Source organism: Plectropomus leopardus, chromosome 13, assembly GCF_008729295.1.
Source record: "Plectropomus leopardus isolate mb chromosome 13, YSFRI_Pleo_2.0, whole genome shotgun sequence".
In the NCBI taxonomy this organism is placed as follows: Eukaryota; Metazoa; Chordata; class Actinopteri; order Perciformes; family Serranidae; genus Plectropomus; species Plectropomus leopardus.
The window spans coordinates 13,190,492-13,213,952 of NC_056475.1; the positions used below are offsets into that span (position 1 = coordinate 13,190,492).

General features: G+C 39.0%; 1 protein-coding gene across 1 annotated transcript in view; it reads left to right on the forward strand.

Moving 5' to 3' along the window:
* fstl4 (follistatin-like 4) overlaps positions 1–23,461 on the forward strand; it is a 216,503-nt gene that overhangs the window by 126,210 nt on the left and 66,832 nt on the right. The window contains exons 4-5 of the mRNA XM_042499286.1: positions 14,978–15,168; positions 20,252–20,372. Coding sequence (XP_042355220.1) covers positions 14,978–15,168; positions 20,252–20,372 — 312 coding nt within the window. The remainder of the gene's footprint in view (positions 1–14,977; positions 15,169–20,251; positions 20,373–23,461) is intronic.

The following is a 23,461-nucleotide window of genomic DNA, read 5'->3' on the forward strand; positions in this document are numbered from 1 at the left end:
GTAGAAATACATTTGAGAATTTCGTGGCGTGGCATACCATGAAATAAATCAACACATCAGATTTCAGAGACAGCTCGTCTCGGATTTTTGTGTGGTGAGTGACAGTCTTTGGCATGAGGGTAGGGATATGGAGGCTTGGCCCAGGATCCTGAGGGGGCATGAAGCCAATGGGTATTTAAATAGCTGTAGATCCGAGGCTTTGAAACATGTCATTCCAGCTGACAAGCTGCTGACTGAAGGACTGGCTCCTACTGTTATGAAATTGTTATGTCTGAAAGCCCTTCATCCCTGATAGGGATACTGTGTGAATTCATAAAGAGCACAGTTAGGAAAGGGTTGACAGAAATATCATAACCAGACTAAAAGTCACCATTCTTTTTTAGAAGAAATTCTCTGAAGGGACACAGAGTTGAAATGGGGTACATGTTTTGTAACGGCCCAGCCCCAATGATAAATTTGCCTATTTTTCATTTATACTGTGGTAATTTCTATAAATAGTCTGGAAGCAGAAAGGTCAGAATAACTCATTGTCCATTGAGGTCACCTTATTATTAATGGTAAACTACAACTCTGACAAATTAGGTTTCTTGTATTTTTTTCTTTCTTTTGGTTTGATGGCTTCTCCAATGGTGGCAGATGTGTGTGACCCAGATAGCTCCACATAATGAAGTAAGGAGGCGACATGCAAACTGGAAAGCCATATCGACTGAAGCCAGGCAGGGAATTCAGAAATACATGTGTTATTTGTTTGTGTTTTGTTAATTTCTCCCTTCATTAGTTCTGTTTTCTGGTTAATGGCCTGCTCTGCTACTATTTCTACCTGCTGGCAGAGAGAAGGACTCCAGTTGTAAACCTCTAATGAGTCAATATCAGTCCACTGCTGCCAATGTACCTTGGGGCAAACCATTTGGTATGCAGTGCAATCAAATGCACTCTGACTTCTTGTTCTGTTTTGATTTATCTATTTTCTTTTCCCTTAAAAGGAAAATGGGAGGCAATGTGATTAGAACAGTGAGTTATTAAGCAGAAAGGAATTTGATTTGTAACTTTGAAAATCTCAAAGATTGTGGATAATATTACAACAAAGAATTGTGTAAAGTTCTAGTTATTGTTGGAAAATACTGTGAAACACTGAAGAGAAAGTACTATAGCTCCACTTGCCCTACCAAAGGACAGGTTTATGCATTGTATTAAAAGTGATACAGTTATTGCAACAAAGTATTCCGTTACTTCAACATGTCTTTCAAATATAAGATTAGTTAGATTTTGTAGTTAAGCATCATGGCTTATTTAAAAGTTAGTGACTTTTCCAAAGTGACAAAATTGCAAAGATTTCTTTCCAGTCAGCTATGTCCTGCCTCACCTTTTTAAAGGGGAATATAAAGGTTCGTGGATTACATTAATTGGCATCATTTTCAAGATCTAGAAAGACATCTACTGCACAAAAGTCATAGGAAGCACAGTGGGATTGGATGACAGGGCATACAAAGGACCGGTAAGGACTTTGCAGTTCACATACAGCATCCCATGTGTTGTTAACATTTGGTGCAATATTCAAACTTTATTGTGTCCCATATTGACTTTTTCATTTAGGCAAGACCACAATCTTTCTCTAACCTTTACCAAGTCAATTAAAAAGGATTGCATTTATAAAGCCCTTTTCTAGTAATAGCGACAACTCAAAGTGCTTTGTACTACTAGGCAGCATTCACTCATTCATAAACTGGGGGCTAAGGCTACCATGTAAAGTGCCACCTGCTAATCAGGTAGACATTCACACGCACATACTCACCAGTGACACAGTCAGCAGAAGCAATGTAGTAATGAGCAATGTTCCAGTATCTTGCCAAGGACATTTTCATGTGTATTTGCCCAATTGGCCAGGGATCGAACCAGTGATCTCCCAATCGATATTTGACCGCTCTACCTCATGAGCCACACAGCCACACTGAAGAGCTCATAAACACAAGCATGAAAACATTTTTAGAAATTCATGCTTCATTTGAAAGGAGCAGAGATTGCAAATTAAATGATATGCGTCAACAACAAACCTTTTACAGATACAGCATTCAATGTAATTTTTTTGCTAGTTTAGCTTTATTAATGGAACTTAATTATAATTAAATAATACATAATTAAATTTCCCATAAAAAGCATTTGCTAATGCTAATAGGTTGTATATGAATGTGTTTTTATGGTGGTTGGGTTGTTAAAGCAGACTTACTTTGAGGCAAAAATATAAAACTTGCTGGACAAAGAGCAACAGTTTTCAATGAAAGTTAACATTAAAATATGACAACATATTTAAAAAATAAATTGCAACACACCAGTATATTCATAAGTACCTTCATTTTGCAAAACGGACACCGAGATGCCAAACAATTTCAGACCTACAACATTTGCTACTCAATTGTGAGTGCACTCAGCTGTACCCAATGACCTAGTAATGAACTTAAAGAATGGAAAGAGGGGACAAAATATTTTAACCTTTATGTACCAACAAGCAAAATGACTCTACTGTAATTATTGGGAGGGAAATAAATGACCACATTATCAGCTGGTTGCATTGTCTCTCATTAGCTCAGGGGAAACATACTCATTATAATTGAGGGCTGTCATCAAAGTTGAAATTAGCTCCCTATGTTTGCTTCGTTTAATGGTAATGAAAACACCATTGCTATTCCAATTCATCTCGCCTCTTTGGAAAACATCAGAGACTAAATTAATTTCCCCCTTTTATTCAGTGGTACAATAGAAATTTGGTTAAAATTAAGAAAAGTCAGACACAAGCAGTTTTCTGCTTGAAATATTCATAGCATTATTTCATCACCAGTGTACATACGTATACTCTCTCCTTCCAATGTTTTGCATAGTATGGTGGGACTGCCTCCAGCCCCTGTTGGCTGTGGAAATTTTGGGTTAACCCAAAACTGAAAGGGCATCCCACATAATGAATGAAAGAATGGTAAATCGGGCCAAGGGCACCACCGGCCACCTCTTCCATCCAGCTTTTCTTGCTTTGACAAAGACATAACTAAAAGAAAGTCTAGTAAACTAGACATGAAACACTTCAGTGTCACATTGTTCAGCGTTCGTCGCACTTTCAGCATCGGTTGAAATGTGGTTAGTTGCTGAAGCTGCTACATTTATGGGAAGACAAAAACAAAAAGAATCTCCTGTCAAAAAGACTCCCGCGCAAAATACTTCACCCTTTGCCTCTGAAGCAAAGTTGTGACCTATAGAGAAAAAAAATAAAAAATGAAAGATGAAGAGTTCTTAAGGCATGCATTCACAGAATTTTGATGAAAGTTAAAACTCTCAGATAAAAGGGATGAACCTTTTTCTCTTGACTGACGAGAAAGAATAAAAGCAGTGTTCTCAGCGTACATCCCCGTCTTCCTCTTGTTCTTTTTTTGTCGTTTTTCAAGTGCTGGTACTCAGTATCATTGATCTGCACCTACATATAAGGAAAAAAAGAGTCACTTACATCTGACAGCTACTATCACTATTCAGATTTAAACTGTGAGGAAAGCATTCATCATCATTATTTTAGCTGTAGTGATAGTCATTTGAAGAGTTTCTTATTTACACTTGATGCAACTTTTTCTGTGGACAAATTCTCTGTGCTTATGATGCATGGTTATCTCTAGGTCATCCTTTTGTGAATTATCTTGGAAATGCCTTAAGATTTTTTCATGGCTACATTTTTGTAATGAGGTCATGTTATATCAATGGACAAGCCATCGTTAATGGCTTTGAAATGTGACTAGCTTGCTGTGTCATCTGCTGTTCTCAGAGACATGGAGCAATTACTTGTGTTAAATTTGTGTCTCATTTGCAAGTACTTGATAATGGGGTAGAAAGGATAATAAAAAGATTGGAGCCGACTTTAGAGAACAGACCCATGGCCAGGATCCTTAGCCTCCATCCTTGTTGATTAGCATACTATTAATCTATATATGTATGTATCCAAGGCTGGATTACTGACTGGGGATAAGCTGATAACTGCCCAGAGGTGCCTCAGAAGTTCACTGCACATCTGTTGGCCTCAGTAATGTGATTAATTGCAATTTTTTCAGAAAATTTTCCCCGTTAAAGTACTCATCTCTATAAAAAGATATTGGAATATGTATTCAGAATCTGTAGGTAATGGTATTGGAAGCATTCTTGTTTCTGTTCGTAGTCCAAGTAACATTGACCAATCATGATTGACAAGGCGAGGAAAGTGCAAAGCAGCTTTATTTGTATCACACATTTCATACAACAGGAGGCCAATTCAAGGTTCTTTACGAAGCAATAAAATAAAAAACATAATAAAGGAAACAGATTTACAATAAGAGTAAAGATACATAAGGTAAAAATAATTACTAAATTATTTCAAATAAAAATCAACATTAAAAATAGCAAAATTATAAACAAGAGGTGGAGATATTGAGCAATCTTTGGTTGCCTGCAGGTAAACAGCACGTGAAGAGCTAAAGAGGAAGATCAGATTGGCCAAAATGCAATCTCAGAACCAAACGGCTGTCACTTGATGACAATTTAGCTTTAAATCATCCTTTTTTTAAATTTTTTTATCTGCATTCAAATGCTTTTATCTGTTTGAAAAAATTAGACACAATGTGGTCTGGACTCTAAAGTTGATAATTGAACTGTGAAAAACTGGTGCACAGAGGACAAAGTCTTGGCTCAGATATCAAGTGACTACACAGAATCTTTGGAAATTTTGCCTTGCTCCTAGAGGCAACACAACTACTGAACCAGACATAACTTAATATTTTTGCACTTAAGGTTCCCTAGTTGTAAAAATCAGTGTTTGGTAAGGTGCCTGATAAACGGTCTGTAGTCAACACAAATACAATAAATATCTGCGTTCTTGTCTACAACATATAGACATCACTCGGTACTCCACTCATGAAATGAAAAGCTTTGTTTCTCTAAAAAGGTGGTTGCTAACAAGTGGCTAAAAAAGACGACAGAGCGTCATCATGCCAATACACCTTTACAGCCTTGTTTTTGTGGCAATGTTAGCAACATCCTCTAGTGATGTACAGGTGTGCATCCTTCTATGATGCTACCTGGGGCTGGAGATGAAACTTACTTGAATTTTTCATGCATGGAAGACACTGACAAAAAAAGGCAATATTTTCACATTCTCCCCCAAAACTTAAGCCTAACCATGAAATGAAATGTATATCTACCAATGGAGACACAAAGAAAAAGTTAATGAGTTTATTTGTTTAAGTCTACCTCCCATTTTGAGTGACTTAAAATCAGCCAATCTTTCTTTGCCTCTAAAACTTTCCCAACAAGGTCACTGCGGTGTTTGGTCGGGGTAATGTTGGATGTTAGTCCACGGTTCTCTGTCGTCAGTGGGGTTCAGTTAGGCCACATACAGCCTGAGGCGGCCATCTCCTCCAGTCCCCACACCCAGGCAATTTAAAAGCTGTATACTCTTGGGATCATCAGGCAGCAGCTTGCAGGCCTCAGCAAGGACTGTGAATGGCCTTGAGATTACTGTAACTTACACTGCAGGTGTAGGGGAGAGAGGAGGATGGATGCTAAAAATGTAATCAACGCCTGAGCTTGTTCCCAGTCTCAATCTATTAGCGGGAGTGCGGGCCTGGTAATTATTTTCTTCTACTAAATCCGCTTTACCAGGGCTGAGGGTACAAGTGCAACTGTATTTATATTCTGTTTGTGGCATTGAGGATCTGATTATTCTTTGTGTTACTGTTGTTGACCCTGCACTGAACACACTGTTAGTATTTACTTAATGGGTCCTACAGGTCATCATGTAGTTCATGACTCTGGGAACCACTTGATTCTCCATTAGGCAGTGCTCTGTTGCTATTACACCCAAAACCGCACTCAGGTAGGAGGCAATTTTCTGTTTTGGCTGCAATTTGTGAGAAACCACATATTGTGTTATGAGTGTGAAAAATGTAAAGCAGGAAATAATAAATTGCATTGACTGTGGTTATGGTATTGTACATTTTTTGCAGGAAATTGCTTGCAAAATGTCCAGGGAGAATGAAGCTAATGGAGGCTGTCGGATGAGACTCAATATTTTTTACTCTCCAGTTCTCTTTAAAAGCGTAGTGAAATGAGAGGAAATCTTTTTTTCATTTGCACTAAACATGTTGCAAGTGTTTCCATTTTTTATTTTAGTTAAATTTATCAAATGTGTTGACTGATACCAACATAAAATGACACAGATGCATGTGCATGTACATTATTAAGACTTGGGTCTCATTTTTGGAGCTCTGGCAATTGATTCTGTTGATTAAGATAATAATGTACTCACTGTCACAAGTGCGCACATAGCTACTGTAAGCACAATAGGTCGAAGTTGACAGGAAGTCAGTGCTTTAATGGCACACTTGCACACAATGGACAGCTTGACTAGTTTGTTTTTTTTCTTACAAATTAATCTGGCTGACTTGGCAGTTTGTTTAAGCCTTTATCTTTTATTTCCTGTCTGACTTTTTGGCAATGCCATGATCAGTAGCACATTAGTCAACATATACACACATCTAGGGCTGCACCTGATCAGGATTTTGGCTGTTTAATACTAACATTCAACTATCTGTTCCCTCTTTTTTTGCAAGCTCTGTGTGGATAACACTGTCTCTTTATGGGACAGTGTACTCTGGTTCCAATACTCTCCCAAACTGCCACCCACTCTTTGCAGAAGTTGTTTCCAAGTGATGGGAAATTAGGCAGAGGGACTTGGGGTGCACGAGCTAGCCTTAATCATTCAGCTTCTCTCATTACTTGTCTCATTTGTCATCTGAAACAGAGAGAAAGCGCATGCCACTCTACAAAGGAATACAAATTTACCTATTGTAAGTAGTGTATGTCAATGTTGATCCCCAAGTCTAATAGAGACAAAGAACCACCTGCAGCGAGCAGACTGAAATAGCAACAGAAAACAAAGTAGTAAAGCATGATGCTGATGTTTCAGTCCTAATGATTCCGTTGTTGGCTGCTTGCTGCTTGGAAACCAGCTCTCTCAGCTTTTTCTATCCAAGCCTCTGTCGCCTCTCTTTAGAGGCCACTGTCACTTTGAACAATATGTAACACCCAATACGAAGCCTTTTCATGCACTCCAAAATAACCAAAACAATAAGCTGAAACCAGTGAAAACTGGTTAAAATGTCTGAATTGTGGTTATAATAATCACTGAAATTTGTAAAAACAAACAGCTACAGCTCAGTTAACTGTAAACCAAACCCAATACAACCTCCATGCAGTGCACTTTATACTAATTAGGTGACTAATTAGAGCTGATTAGGAACAAAAAAGCAGTCTTACCTAAATTTCAGGCAACATTAATAACAACAGCTTTACCTTTTGGGTAAATTGTGTACCGTATGATTTGAAACCACTTGCATCCTGATTATTAATGCTCAAAGAAATAAACACAATGGTGTAAAAACTATTGATGCTTTAGACAGTGTCATTTTATGTTAAATGGGGTATCAGCAGAAATAAACGAACAGCAGTAGCAGTGTCAAGAGGGGGAATTCATCCAAAAAAGGAAACAGGGCAGTCACTGGAGCCCGTGCAGCTAAACTCTGCGTGTCTCTGTAAGTTATACTTCTCCTCAGACTGACGGGATTCTCTGGGAGAGTGAGTAAGTAAAAGTGAAAGAGAGTTGAAACCAGAGAGAGAGAGAGAGGAAGAGATATTGGGCTGACGTGTATAGTGCTGATGTGCAGTTTGAGACGGCAGTTTGTGACGATAGGCTTGCAGACAGACAGGCAGGCGGGAAGTGAATGCTACTGTACTATTTCTCCTTGACTGCTTTGCCAATAGCTTTGGTGTTGCAATGGGTTTCTCATTTAGTCAGTGCCAAGCTGCACAGACTCTGATAAGGCTTCCTGAGCACACACTGATCCACTCTACTGAATGTATGGTGAGGCAAACTGGCAGACAGCTTCGCCCATACTCAGGAAATCTAGAGGCGTCATTTTAAATCAGTGGGAGTTATGTATTAGCTGAGAAACATGGACGTCACTTTAAACCATGAATCATCACTTTTTAACACTTTTGACACGGGATTATTGCTCACGCTATCAATAACCACTTCCCAAGAACAGTCCCTTATGCGATATCAATTTAGGAAGCAAGTATGTTTGTTTAGCCCATCGCTGTGGCCATGATATATCATTCATGATCAGCAGTGACAGCTAACAGCTGATCCCATCAGCTGACTCCTCCAATCCCCAACCGTATTCAAACAGCCAGCGAGGTCTTAATAACTTGACAGCTCATACTCTTACTCCGCTGATCATTTATGCTGCTGCTGCTGCTGTTGACCCAGGTTGCTCTACATTCCCTCCCCCTCCCAGCCTACCCCTGCTGTTCTTTGTAGATGGATGCTGTGCAAGCTGTTTCTGAATAATGGCTGGTTGGTTTTGTGCCGTGGTTTCATATTTATGGAAATATATGTCTGTGGGGTTTTTACTGCACTTCCCACAGAATATCTCACATGTTAGTTGGATTCATCTGGGCGTCTTCTCTCTCAAATAATACCCTAATTTGCTGTGATAAATGCTACTACGTACATTGAAGCATAAATGTGAATTTTGCAATGCAACTAATGATTCATTTTGAGATGGTTATAGTTGGCATATTTCCTGCAATTAGCTCTTTATTTAGTATCTTTTATTGTTACTGGTGGTGTCTGCCTTTCCTGTGTAGGATTCAAATTGCAGTGTTACTGTTTGTAATTTTATCCCAATGATAAAAGCCTTCTTGTTCACTGATAGCTCTTTTTTTATCCCTTTTCTACAAAAATTATCACATTTATACAGGTTTTTAAATGTGAGGAAAACCCAAAACCAATCGACTGGAGCTGTGTACATGGCTTAGCAGTAAACAAGTTTGCCTATCTGGGTTTTCTGTTGTTTTTCAAGTTATTCGTGTTCAAACAGATCACTGAATGGAGTACATGATTCCTCACCTGGCAGGCGTCCCATGTACAGAGGCTATGTCCTCCCCGCAGTAGCCGCAGGTTTGACTTCCATGTGCGGCCCTTTGCTGCATGTCAACCCCTCTCTCCCCCTTTCACACTTGTGCTGTCCTACAAACAATATTATTTTAAACAGAGAGAAAAAAATGGGTTAGTTAACAAAAGAAAGCAGCATGGGGGCCAGTGAAAATGTTACAGCAGTTACTTTTTATGTCTCCGTGCTTGTGATAGCCATGGCATGAGGCATTGTGTTTTTGGCTTGTCCGTCCGCCTGTCCTATTCCTGTGTATGGGACATCTCATGAACGCCTTGAGGTAATTTCTTCAAATTTGGTACAAGCATCCTCTTGGACTCAACAATGAGCTGATTAGATTTTAGTGGTCAAAAGTCAAGGTCACTGTGACCTTGTCTGTCTCATTCGTTTGATTATGATATCTTAAGAACGACATGAGGGAATTTTGTTCAAATTTGGTACAAACGTTCACTTGGACTCAATGATGAATTGATTGGATTTTGGTGGTCATAGGTCAAATGTCAAAGTCAATGTGGGTGTCATACTTCCATCACTGCTGATAAGAGCTTGAGCCAACTACTACTACAGAGTCATTAAACCAAGGAGGTAATGCTGATTGTAACCTTTCTCATTAAAAGCAGGAAGGGGCTTTAGAGTTATATCAAAGCTTTGTAAATTTACTGCTGCTCCTCTACATTAAATGCTGCATTCAACCAGTGAACCATGAGGTGGCATTTATTAGGCAGGCACAGGCACAGGATTGATCACTAAAAATCAAGCATTAACCAGCATATTTTTGGCATTTTTGCTTTACAAGTCACTTGAGTAGTCAATCAATCATCAAAGTTATTGCCAAAATGTTGTCAATAAACTAATTGTTTCTGCATTAGCTGAATTCACCCATGTCCTGCCAATACTGGAGTGTAATACAATTTAATTTATCATTAACCTTTAGTATTTTCAGTGTCTGTCTTATACCTCATACTAAATAAACATGCTATACATTTCCAAAGTTAAGTAAACTGCAAATACAGTATGATGAGTACTGAAATGGAGAAAGTTAAAGGTTTAAGTGTTTTCAGTTCTAGGAGAAATGCCGGAAAGAGTATGAAGCTCACAGTAAGCGGATTTAAACAGCTGCCAACAGCGATTATGCAATACGAGGCTCTCCTGTGACTTGTGTCACCCTCCCAAGATTGGCTCAGCTCTCTTAGACCTTGCTGCCCTCAGGAGCAAAGAGTGTCCATCATATTCATAATTATCTGGAAGGGAGGTCCATCACCAGCGCATATTAGCAGCACACAGACGACATGGCAGTAAATAATCCCATCATTTCAGCCAGAGGAGGTCAGGCAGACATAAATTTAACACAAAACACTTTTACATCCTGGAGGGCATTGTAGGGAGGTTTCATCATCTGAAGGATTGATGCCTTGGTTTTCCCTCCCTCCTTCTTTTAGCTGCAGCCAAGAACTCATCCAATAAGTACAGCTTTTGTGATTCATACACATCTCAAATGTAGTGGATGTATGACTGCTTTGTACCGCTTGAATACCTCCACTGGAATTCGGAGGAAATTGCTCTGGTGAGCAGCAGTTTGTAGCAGACCAGCAACAAATTAGTTTTGATGTCTTATTGGCACTGGGTGATACTTGGCTATTAAGAAATGCTTTTTTTTTTTTTCAAGTCAGACCCAGATGATTTCCATTGAGGAAATATGTTTTACACTGCGTCCAATTTTTATGCATTGAGATAAACAACATGAACTTTCTTTGCTCCTAAAGGTTTAATCATTGACTGTATAAAAAAATGACCGTAGCTAACAGGACGTTTGTGGACTCTCATTCTGAAGCCTTGAGTTTGCCATTTTGGATCTTTGCCATTTTTAACTCGTGGTGCCAGAAATGAACATAGTTGGATGAGAGGCTGGAGCTGTGAAGGAGCTAAGAGTGGATCTGACTCAGAGTGTGGCTATGCCTCACAGACAGCCCATGCAGCCCACCCTTTATGCCATCTTTAAGCCTTAAAAAAAAAAAGAAAGAAAGAAAAATGAATGGTGAGTTTTTAATAAATAATCCACAGGACAGTTTTCGTGACTGTTAAAATAAGCTATAGAAACAAAAAAAAATTATGTAACAGGTTGTCAACATGTTTATTTCTGCTGTAAAGTTGGCCTTTTTAACATGGGGGTCGGTCTATGGCAATTGACTTGCTCATGGAGCCAGCCTCAAGTGGCCATTAGAGGAACTGCTGTTTTTGGCAGTCTCGTGTTGGCTTTAGTTTCAGTGGTTGCTGCTTGGTTTCAAAGGATTGATTGGACAATAATGAAAATGTGTCTGGAGTATGGAATATGGAGGAAATGTAAAAATGGATGTGCTCTTTAAAGAAACTACAATATACAATCAAAAGTCACATTAGCATACTTGGGTACATATGTCCCCACCCCAATTTATGTCTCATTTTGTTTTGTTTTTCACCTTTAAGAGATGTCACCCCTTTAAATGTCCATGACTTTTTGTCCTCGCATACAATTCATTCCTTTTAGCATGACAGGGACTTTCTTCTGTGATTCCTCCTCCCTCTGTTTGTTTTCCCCTGCCTGACATTTATAAAGTGTGAGCTCTGAGGATGCTCTGAGCGGTAGAGAGGAGCTCTGTCTCCGGGACATTGGGCGTCCATGGTGCGAGCAGCTTCGGATCACTCACTTAAGCAGCTAACATTTCAAATGGGCAATAAAGAGAGTCCTGGTCCCTTTAGAACAATAAAGCAGTGTTAGAGTCAGGGGTGGATGCACTGTAATACAGACAGATATTTCTCTGCCACTGCTGCAGCTGCTGCGCTCAGCACAATAAGAGAGACTGAATCAAAGGACATTCACTCCTGTAAAGAAAGAGAGCGTGATTCACTGTAGCATCCAGGTATAACATTCACTTTTACACCGTGGCCAGCAGATAGAAGGTGCGCCTGAAGAGGAAAAGATGTCAACGTGGCATTTAAGTAATTTATGACCTTAATCAACCTCTGTCAGTGCAGCAACATTAGCGGAACTGTCTCCTCTTTTACATGTGAAACTTTAAATATCTTTCAATGAAATCTTTCCCTGTGATGAGATACTTGTGGGGGCAGAGTAAGTCCGAGCAAAGAGAGGATTGTTCTCCCAATATGACAAGATGTAAATCAGTGTGGGGGTGTTAATTTGTTTCTGTCCTTCCAAAGCAGGGACAGGGATGACAGCTAGGTGATGATCCCTCATGTCTGATCCATCTCACGCCTCATTCCCCCCGCAGGAATAACATTGAAAAGGGATTTAGCCAAGACCTTGACTTGACTGCCTGCTTGTAGAGAAAAGTGCATATTGTCTGTTGTGTGGGTGTGTGAGTCTTTACATTATAATAAGTAAAACAGTAGCCACACAAGTTGAGACTTGTGTGCCATTGTGTATTTCTTTGCTTGTGTATTCATGTGCAACCTTAAGTACATGTCAAAGATCATGCAATCCTCCCAAAATTAAACGGAAGATAACTGAGATTTATTGGATTAATGACTTCCTTTTGTAACTTGCTGTTTTCAATGTTGAATGACCCCTACCACCAACAGAACATCCCAGCACTTTGATAGATGTATTTGATTACCAAATCTGAGTGCTACAAATGAAAGGCCTTCCTAAACTAAACTAAAGGAGCTCCAGTCTCATAATTTCATATTTGCTGTCACTTGCTCCTGTATGCAATTCATCAAAGCGAGAAAGGCCGAAAAATTGTTATTCAAATAGCCTTGAAATTGTCTTTTGAGTCATTATGAAGCTATGGACAACTGTTGTAAAATAGGACAGCAAATGTGTATTAATCCATAGCCCAAAACAGTCCCCAACAAAGTTGTTATTTAGTCCTGTTTAGGCCCACTCTTAAAAACAAAAACACCCACATAGGCCGTCTGTGCAAGCAGCTTATTGCGACCCATAGAGGTGGTTCCCTCTAGTGGCTGTAGTACTTATTACAGGAGTAGAGGAGAAAGTGACATAACGTAACAAAAAGCGTAATAGTCTATGTAATTTACAAATATCAAAGGAATCCCAATAGGGTGGATGGGTCAAACAAAACCAGGACTTTCTCCCAACAGACCGTTTTTGACGTTCCCACACATTGAACACATATATATATACATAAAAACATAGCTCAGTATGCTAGAATGTGTACTTGACTAGGCTAGTGACATTGTACGAATCACGTTGCAATAGTGATCAAATTATTTTTTATTGCTAAAACATTATATTTTTTAAGCCTAACCACATAGTTTTGGAGCCGAACTGAAACAATTTTATGATGTTAAGGACATGTTTCATTCTGCAACCGTTAGTGTTGTTTTGGGGTTGGTCATGTCAGTCATTTTTTAAGTAGGTCATTAAGAATGCCTGTTTCAGTGGTGTTTCTCTAGAAATTACAATTAAACTAGAAAATTTGTGACCCAGATTTAACACATATTAAAACAGTTCTGGCAGTTTTATTTTGCTTTATGTTGGGATTTTCCACAATTTGTTACCAATTTGAAGGTCTGACACTATTTTAACAAACCACTATCCCATTCTTTGACTCAAGAGGGCCATCTCATTTTTGTTTTACTTTTTAGACTTTAGACAGTATGCCAATTTTCATACATAGAGAGCAGTATCAGCAATAAAAACTAGTCTTTTTTTTTCTTCACCAAAACCGTGCTCGCTGTCCCAGTGTCAGGTCAAGCACTTTACATAAATGGAACACATGCCGTCTTAGAGGTTACTGAGGACTTAATCATGGGTCAGCCTGAACTTTTCCCTGAGATGAGAAGGCATTTTGCACACCAGGAAACCCTTTGTTTGTTCTTGCTTGTCTACATATGCATAAGCATGAACATATGTACATCTTTAATATGCACTTCAACATAGAGTACCACAGCAGGAGACATTGTCTTTCTGCCGTAGCGTAGTTAAACCCTTGTTGACTTCACTGCAGTGACAGTTGTGCTAACAACTGTAGATACGCTTTGGCAGCACTCCCCACTGCGACGAGTCTAGAACCAAAAGGAGATGCTGGGACTAAACTTATGGAGTCTTTCTTTTAGGTCCATCCTGTCCCCTCATTTTGCATTCCTAAGCTTTGATAGCTCTTGAGTTGTCAGAGGAGATTAGGCAATGAGATCCATTTCTCTGTCCTCTCAGAGGGGGGTCTCCTGCTCTGCAGTGATCGGGCAGGGACGTCACCTAATGATTTATTCATACGAGAGAGTTTGTTCATTTTTTGTTCTCTCATCACCATGCTTCTGACTTGCACGTAGGCCTCGCTCCCTCCCTCCCTCCAGCGTCTCTCATGCTGTCATCAGGCTCAGGTGATACTAAAGCGAAGGAGAGATATGATAGAAAAGAAAAAGAAAACCAGCTTCCCGGCTCTCCATTAGTAGCAAGTCCCTTACGGCATGCCACAGACGTGTTTTGCATAATTATTGATTACAAGTGTGGAGAAAAAAATGCCAAGTGCTGCCCATGATTAATTTGTGGTCTCTCATTTCCTCTGCATATCCTCATCAGACAAAACCTCGTAGAAAATCAGGAGCTAGACAACCCAGTCTGGTTTGAAACATGAGCTCTAATCCCACAGCAAAGGAGGACAAGAAGCTCGAGAGGGTCTAAATGAGGATGTTTACCTTTTGTTTTCATGTGGATTCAAGGATTACTTGTAATTAATTGGACCCCCTGCACCGAAAAGCTGTCAGACAAATTATGCAAACAAAAAAACTAACATTTTTTTAAATGAGTTAACACTCAAGGACACACACATGCGTGCACAAATACACACATTATATATCCCTCTTGCCCTCTTTTCCTCTCCTCCCTCCATAAAACACACAAACACATTAAATCCAATTTACAGCTACAATCCAAAGGCTGCAGTTTGTATAATTAGGGTTAATCAAATGTCTTTTCTTCCATATCTTTGTGTTTGTTTTCACAGGCAACGCATGTACCATGTCAGAGTACAACAGGCTGAAGAGCATGCTGCTGGATATGCAACCTAAGGTGCTGAAAACTGGAGAGCAGAGTCAGCAGAGAGACATGGAGGAGAAGAGAGCATTGGTGGACACCATGTTCAAATACCTGGATGTGGACCAGGACGGCCGGCTGGTCAGTGATGAGCTGGAAAAGGTGGGTATCAAGCTGAGATGGCGTGATTAATAGGATAGCTGTATGAATGGACAGAAGACTGGCTAAGACCGATTGAGAAAGACATTAAAACAAGGAAGGGATATGCGTGGAATACCTCCTTCTGTAAAGGTTTTGTAAGGGGTGTTAGATTGTTGATTCTGATTATGTGAGACTCATCATAAAATCACCAGTGTTACCAGTCACACCTGACATTTTCCAAGAAAAGATATTTGTCTATGATAATCAAAATCTGTAATGCAAACTGAACATTTCTCACTGCTGCAGCTTCACTTTGACAGCATTCAACTGTCTGTTTGTATTATAAAGCAGTCACAGGAAATTCAGTGTGTTCGTGAGATTTGCACTACTGCTTTCATTTATCAAAAATGCGTTTACAAAAACAAGACAATAATAATTTTCAGTATTTTGCTGTCAACAGATCAGTTTTCAATATTGCAGAGAGCAGTGGAATAAAAAGAAGCAGCCAAAATGAGCTGTACAAAGATGTGCAGGTGATAGGCTGAAACTTCTTATTGATGTTACCACCTCCATTTTCCTTGTTAATGTTAACAGGTTCACTATTGGCATTTGCAGGGTTTGTTTACAGCCTAGCACAAAAACTTTTTTGTGTCTGTAGCCAATTTCAACATTCATTTCAACATTTTTTTTTTTTTTTTAAGAACTCAGCCGTTTACATTTTATCAAAGCCCAAATGTTTGCATATTTAAGGGGGGGGGGGGGGGGGTCTGCTTTAGTGACAAGCTGTCTGCAAGTCGTTGTTACCGGTCACTGCAGTCTGTGAGTCAGATCCACCCCTCGCTCCTTCACAGCGCTAGCCTGTCGTTCAAATATGGTCACTTATGGCTCCAAAAAAACAAGATAGTGATGACCCAAATACCAAACAAAAGGCTTCGAAATGGCAGCTATGGTAGCTACGAAATGGCTATGGTAGCTATGTCCAATATTTATACAGTTAGTCACAACAATGGTGATGCCTAGGACAAATAACATAATCGGTGTGTGCCTCAACATTGCATCGCTTCTGTGGTTAACCGAGTGAAAGTGTAAGATACCATGTGTGGCATCATCAAAAACACGAGTTTCAAACCTCATCCAAGACATTTGCAGTTTAGGGATAAGGATGTTATGTGAACTTATTCAAAAACAGGAATCTTTCTCATCCGTTGAAATTGTCTACACTAAAATGTGACCCTATCCCTGCTCATGTGAGATGGCAGTTGATCAGATTATTTCTTCTTTGTGTGTCTTCCCTCAAGTAATTACTGAATGTTAAAGACCATGTGACCAAACTATAAAGTAGAATGAATGACTGGAACATTTAATCATTTTGTTTAACAATGATAAATGTTTACTGCAGTTATCTTCCCACCAGGGTCTGATGGGAAACAGTGGGGGGACTGTACAAAGGATTGGCATTGACATTTGCAGGGTGAGGAAATTAAATTATTGTGGGCATCATCTGGTATCAGGAAGTGGGCATCAGAGACGGGTGTTAATTAGGATCCTCCCAACCAATGCTGTGATCTCAGTGACTTTTGCCAGAATGCAGTGAACCATGTTAGAGTCACTGCTGACTACAGACTGCAACCAGATGAGTAAATTGTCAAATGCTTCACAGTCTTAATATTTAAATGTGCTGTAGTTTTTTCTCGTTATGCAGAAAATGAAACCGTCGCTGTATAATGCCACAGACGAACAAGCTATTATTGTAATATGATAACATGGAGATTAATAAGTGCAACTAAATTTAGTCCGAAAAATGCCACAGTAATTAATCTTTTGTCATCTTTCTGTGGCTCTGAATGACAACGTGCTTTGTCCCTTTTTAAAATTAAAAAGATTGAGTGATTTTTGGCCTAGTTTTAGCATGCAGAAATAAATAATTAAACCCGCCTCTAGTAGAGCTGCACTAAAAGATCCAACAAAAGATTTTGATCATCAAGCTAGCAATTACTAATGCTGACATGTTGCCAGGAAATCCTTAGATAAGACATTCTTATCCTGTAGGAATTCATAAATGCATTTTCCCAGAGATAATGCTTTTAAAGACCAAAGGAAGTCAAAGATGAATTCCAGTCATCAGCTCAAACTGTCTCCATTTTGGGATCCAACTATGATCCCAGATGGTCTTCGGGGGTAAAACTCTGTACTTTGGGTTTGAAATATTTTAACTCAAATGCCCAAGGAGGCATCAGTCTGTGTCTGTGAACACATGGCTGCAGTTTGCTGTCGGCAGCAAGAGAAGAACAAGTTTGTCACATCCCTTAATCTGCCATGTCACATGTGCAGCTCCATATAGAATCAATTGGAAGAGATGAACAAGCAAGGGGGCTATATTTATAGGATTTTAAATCATAGCCAAAGGAATTAAACATACTTACTTACAGCGCCTCGTTATAGTCTTTTTAGCTTGTTGGCTTAAAAACAGCCTCCATGTGAAAAACCCCAGAAAATGATCAAACTGTGTTTCTTGAAATCAAAGAATCTTAATAGATAAAAAAAAGTGTTGTGGAGTTGGATGAGTGTCATTCAAGGTTGCATCCCATGTCTCAGGTTAGTTACTTCCATTTAAATGTGCATTTAACAACACCTGCTTTGTTTGATGTCTGTAGGCTCCTTATTGCCTCAACTGCTGACTCAAAATTGTTCTCTTCCTGAGATTTTCACTCAGTAGAAAAAATTATATCATATATTGAGGAAAAAGTTAAGAGGCAAACAATCACCGATTCAGTAAATTGACTTGGTAAATAGACCTGAAACTGAATCGTTTTGACTGTCTGACAGAAATTCCCAATTGAAATTGAAAGATTAAAACACAAAATGTCAAAGTCAAACTAAGTACAGTTTTAAGTTTCTCCTCGGTCAACACGTGCTGCCTAAATGACTCAAAATTGTTCTCTTCCTGAGATTTTCACTCAGTAGAAAAAATTATATCATATATTGAGGAAAAAGTTAAGAGGCAAACAATCACCGATTCAGTAAATTGACTTGGTAAATAGACCTGAAACTGAATCGTTTTGACTGTCTGACAGAAATTCCCAATTGAAATTGAAAGATTAAAACACAAAATGTCAAAGTCAAACTAAGTACAGTTTTAAGTTTCTCCTCGGTCAACACGTGCTGCCTAAATATATGCATCCATCAGACCTCAACTAACTGGACCGTACCATATTACAAGAACGGCTATGTTCTTGGGTAAAGATAGTGGGTCTATTATATATATCGATATTTATAAATTAAAGTGAATGCAAACAGCTCCCTCCCTGAGAGTTTTGTAGTATGTGTTAGGATAGGAGAAAAAAAAATTTAGTCACACTATATAATTAGAGTCATCTAGCGGGGAGGATTGCAGATTTCAACCAGTTGAAACTTCTCCTATGTGCCAAGTGTGAACTCTGTCTCCACTTTGAATTCATATGGTGATAATTGTTCAGGAGGTTTTTACCAGGAGCTGAATTACCTGCAGAGGTGTCCTCCTCTCCAAAGCATATGGGCCTGGTGATTTAAACCGGTAAAAACACTGAATTAAGCAGTTTCACATTACAAATCAGCGTTTTCCAATGCTTTTTGGCTCGTAGTGGATGGGCTGCTAACAGTGGTGGCCAGCACAAAAGCAAAAACCCAAATGGCATTGTTACTAAAGCCAGTGTTTGGTTTGTCCATTCTGGGCTACTGTAGAAACATGACATTGCAACATGGCAATTCCCATTAGACCTGCTCCCCATGTGAACACAAATGGCTCCTTCTAACTTAATGAAGACATGACAATTCTTATTTCCATGTGATTATACACTTAAGAAAACATACTTATTATATATTGCATGTCTTCAAATATGACTCTTAAATCCTACACACTGGACATCCTGTTTACATTACCTGTTTCAGAACTTAAATGCAGAATTCAGCTTTCCAGCCCAAGCAGTCTCTTGAAAAAGATAGATCTGCATTGAGCATTTGGCATTTTTATTAGTTGCTGTTATGTTTTTGTTCAAAAGCAGCAGCTTTAACATATTATAGTGCAGCTGGAATTATCGTACAGAAGCTGAGCTTTCTGTTTATCTGCCTAAAACTGCTTAACATCACCTTTTCAAAGATAGTTCCCCTGAGGAAGACGTGCCACAAAAGTGGGAGAGGGGGCTCGTAAATGACAAACATCGGAAGAGTGATTGGTGCGTTTTCCCAGAGGAACATCTTTGAATTAGCTGAGGTGCAGTGTGCACAAGCGTACACAGTAAGGGTAGATATTCCTAAGATGGAAAGCAATCAGAAACAACACTAACATGACAGATTACATATTTAACCCACCATTTTCAAACAGAATTAAATTACTTTCTAAATGAGTTAGTTTCTGCGATTCAGGTGTTTATGTAAACGAGGCGTTTTCCATCTGATGCAAATCTTATTCTAATTATTGTGGGATTGAAAACCTCTTTCTGAACGCTGCTTATATTGCTAACTGTATTCAGACTGGCAATTTATGTCAAATCCCGGTTGATTCTGCTTGAAACCCAAATGATCACTTCTTGTAGCACTCCCAACAGCAGCATTTTAAAGCTGTAATCACTATTTTGTTTATTTATTATTATTTTTTTAAATAAAAGACAGCATAAAAATTCAAATTTAGATAATATACAATGACTCAAATATGTAAAATACAGAACGTAGGTAAATGTTTTAATTAGAGGGGTGATTCTATGATTCTACAATTCAGTACTTTAAGAGACGGGCTGAGAGCAGCTGTTCATGTTTACAAGAAAATGCCCAGGCTACCCTATTAGAAGAATACTGAAATGTTAAATGTGTGTGATACCTCCCCTTTAAAAATGTCAGATTTACATTTGTACCGAATGTGCATAATGTGCCTCTATATCTCAGCAGATGTCTTAAAACAAAAATGATGACAGCGAGTGAGAAACGAGAAGTAAAGGCTATGATAATGTTTGAGAGTTGTGTGGAGGTGTATGAAAGTTGCATCTTTCACCTGGCTTTTTTTTACAAGCTCTCCTTACAGCTTTTGTTCAGGTATATGATTGACCATATCATGTGTGTTCATGTGTGTTAGATCTCTATGAAGGAGCACCTCGAGGACAGCCTGCTGGAGTGCACAATGCAGGATCTGCTGCGTTATGACGACTACAACAACGACGGACACCTCAGCCTGCATGAGTTCTACACAGCTTTCCGTGAGTCTTTACTCGGGCTATGATTTGGTTTTTTTTTACTAGTCTTACCTTATTTTCTTCCTCATCCTTATTTTCTTCCTTTTCCCTGCACTAGCAAAACAAAACAAAATCAAAATAGTTGTCCCATAGACTGTGTTATCCTCTGAAATAATCTATCATGTAGGGCTGCACAGTTGAAATATTGTCAGAATCCAAGTATGGGCAAGTGCAATATCCAAAATGCAGGAGCTGCATTTTTTTGGATGAAGGTAAAATGTGTTTCAATATACATAAATGAAGCATTGTGGTGTGACAAACATGCCCTGGCTGACAAATTATATTCAAAATTTAAGGGAACATGCCTATGTGGTACAGACCCCAGAAAAATTCAATTTATTCTAGCCTTTTTTTAATTTAATGCAGCTTTGCTATCATACTTGAAGCATATTTTGTCTGACTGCTTTTAAAATGTAAAGCATTACATTTCTTTGTAAGTGTATATACTTAAACCCTACTTGCCTTTCCGTATTTTCTGCTCAAACTACTCTGCTTATTAGTTTGCTTTAGACAAACCATGCATCATTCATGCTTTTTCACAGCTAAAACACACACAGCTTATTGTCACTGCTATTCAGAACCTAGTGACCCCCCATCCAGTCAGCCTCTCCACAGCAGCCAACAGGATGAAAGTGTTTCAGCCACAGATAAATTGATAATTGCACAGTAGCCGATGTTCCCAGACCCAGCCATGATTACAGCATCTGGAACAGCCATAATAGCCTGTGGGGTTTAGGCTGAGCGGCAGCTGAGAGCACAGGCAGGTTCCACTTTATTAAAACCAATAATCACAATTCCACTAATTTTACTGTATCATCAGCATCAGAGCTGCCGTGGCAACATGCTGCAACTCCTGTTTTCAAACTCAGATTTTTATGTTTTCCTCTAATTTTGGCCTCTATATCTCACATCAGACTGCAGTAAAATAACTTAAGTCCGGCACTTAGCTGTGGCAGGTGGCCATTTCTGAAGCTCTACCTTCAGCTTGTTCAGGTCCATTAAGCCTCACCACTAATTTAGCCTCCTAATGACTGGTTTTAGTGGGAGCCATCCTGCTATCATTCTGTTACACTCCCCTCACCTTCCAGATGGACAGTGAGCAGCATCACATGGTATTGTCTACCTACCGACCTGGCTGCAGGGTTCTAGGCTATGTTTGTCAATGCATTTTATGTTTGACATGCAGTTGAAGAAATGGGCTGGGACCAATAAAACAAGCTATTGATCAGATGATGCTCAAGGTTAACTGTTGGGCCGCAGAAAAGCAGCACCAAGTGGGGGTGATTATTTTTGAGTGGCGCATCTGGTGTTGTGGATAATGTTGATGGTGGTGAATCATGTAAGTTTGTATGCAAGTGTGTGTGTGTGCATGTGTGCGTGCATGTGTGTGTGTTTTGTTTTCCTGGGTTGCACTCAGTGCTCTTCCCTAGTGAACAGTCTGGAAGGCAGAGGAGCCAGGAATCACAGGTGTGTTTAGCAGGGTGGAAATTTACAATATGGTCAGAAGCTTTGAAAATAAAGTACTAATAATAGACCTAAATGATGTGAGAGGGTGTTTTGCCCTGGTTGATATTCTACTGTTGAGCCAATAGTCTGATCTCAGAAGAAACACATTTGAAATCCAAGCCGCAGTCATGTTTTGGAGACCCTATAACCTGAAACACAAGGGTTGAAAATGTACTTGGCAATCCTTTAGATTTTGTGGTTCTCCTCAGTTGTTACATTCTTTCTGTTCTGCAGCTTTGATCTAAAAATCAAAACCATCTGGGTGTTTCCCAAAAACACAACTCCAGCTTCATTGTTGCTCCTACAGTCTCTGAACTTGTGCTGTTAAAAAAGGCTGATTGTGTTGTTTGTTTGTTGTCTTTGCTGTATTTATTGTATAAAAACTGACAAGCACACAGCTCGTCAAAGCTCTGTTCTATTGCCACCCAAATCTACCTTTTTTTTTTTTTACTGCAAATGGAAAAGAGAGGAATATGCTTTGAAAGAGGAACATGCGTTGAGAGAACTCTTAAAATGATTGCATTCTTATTGATTTTCTCCCTTTATTCTACCTCTACAAGCCCAGCAGGTTTTTTTTATGTACCTTTTTGTTCCTTTCCTCTACTGCCTCCTTAGCACCCTGGTTAAATAGATTCCACTTAAACACCTTTTCTTTCTCAAAGTGTATGGATTCACAATTACAACCAAAGAATAATGCTCACTGGATGTTACTGATGTGACTCAGAGATTACTGTAGATTACTAGCAGACAGTAATCACATTTACATTTGTGTCTCAAACAGTTAGATGGTGTTTTGATCCAATCGGTGCAACCATGGAATCATCTTTAATTCCTAAATGATTAGTTGTATTAGTAACCTGCTCTATGAAGTCCAGAGTGATAGACACAAAATAATGGGAAGAGATTCAACTCTTTTACTCCATATCTAGTAAAAATCTTAGAGAAGAGTGTTTTTTAAAAACATTGTATCTTTTAGGATTGGCAGAGGTAACAGTTTCCTTTTACAGAAAATCAGACTGGAGCGTCTAGTTTAACTACAGGGGAGTAACCCTGCTGAGCCTTCTTCCAAAGCTTCATAATGTTTAATAGTTATTAGCACTATCAGATCAGGTCTTGGGGCTATTTTAGAGTACATTGAAGAAAGTAACATTTCTATCAGTTCCATAAAAAATGCTGTCCTTTTTATGTTTTTAAATTTGCAGACTTGAGCTGCGCTTGTGAGCGAGTTGTAATAAACATCACAATGCACCATACTGAAGTTGCAAAAGCAACCAGTGTTTTACTAGCAACGTTCTGCTGTTAAAATCTGGTGATACAATGTGTGTCATGATACAGGCATAATGACTTATTCTGTTGTGATATACAGCAATACTGCAAGGCAATATATTTTGATTTTTTTGGAATCTAGTTTTAGGAAGACTGTCAGTGCTAGAGGTGAGCCCTTCATGACGCTGTCTGTTTCATAGACCTGTTATTTGTGTTTCAGCTGGTGATATTTTGTTATGTTGCAGTAGAAGAGTCAAATGGCTACAAGACATATTACAACA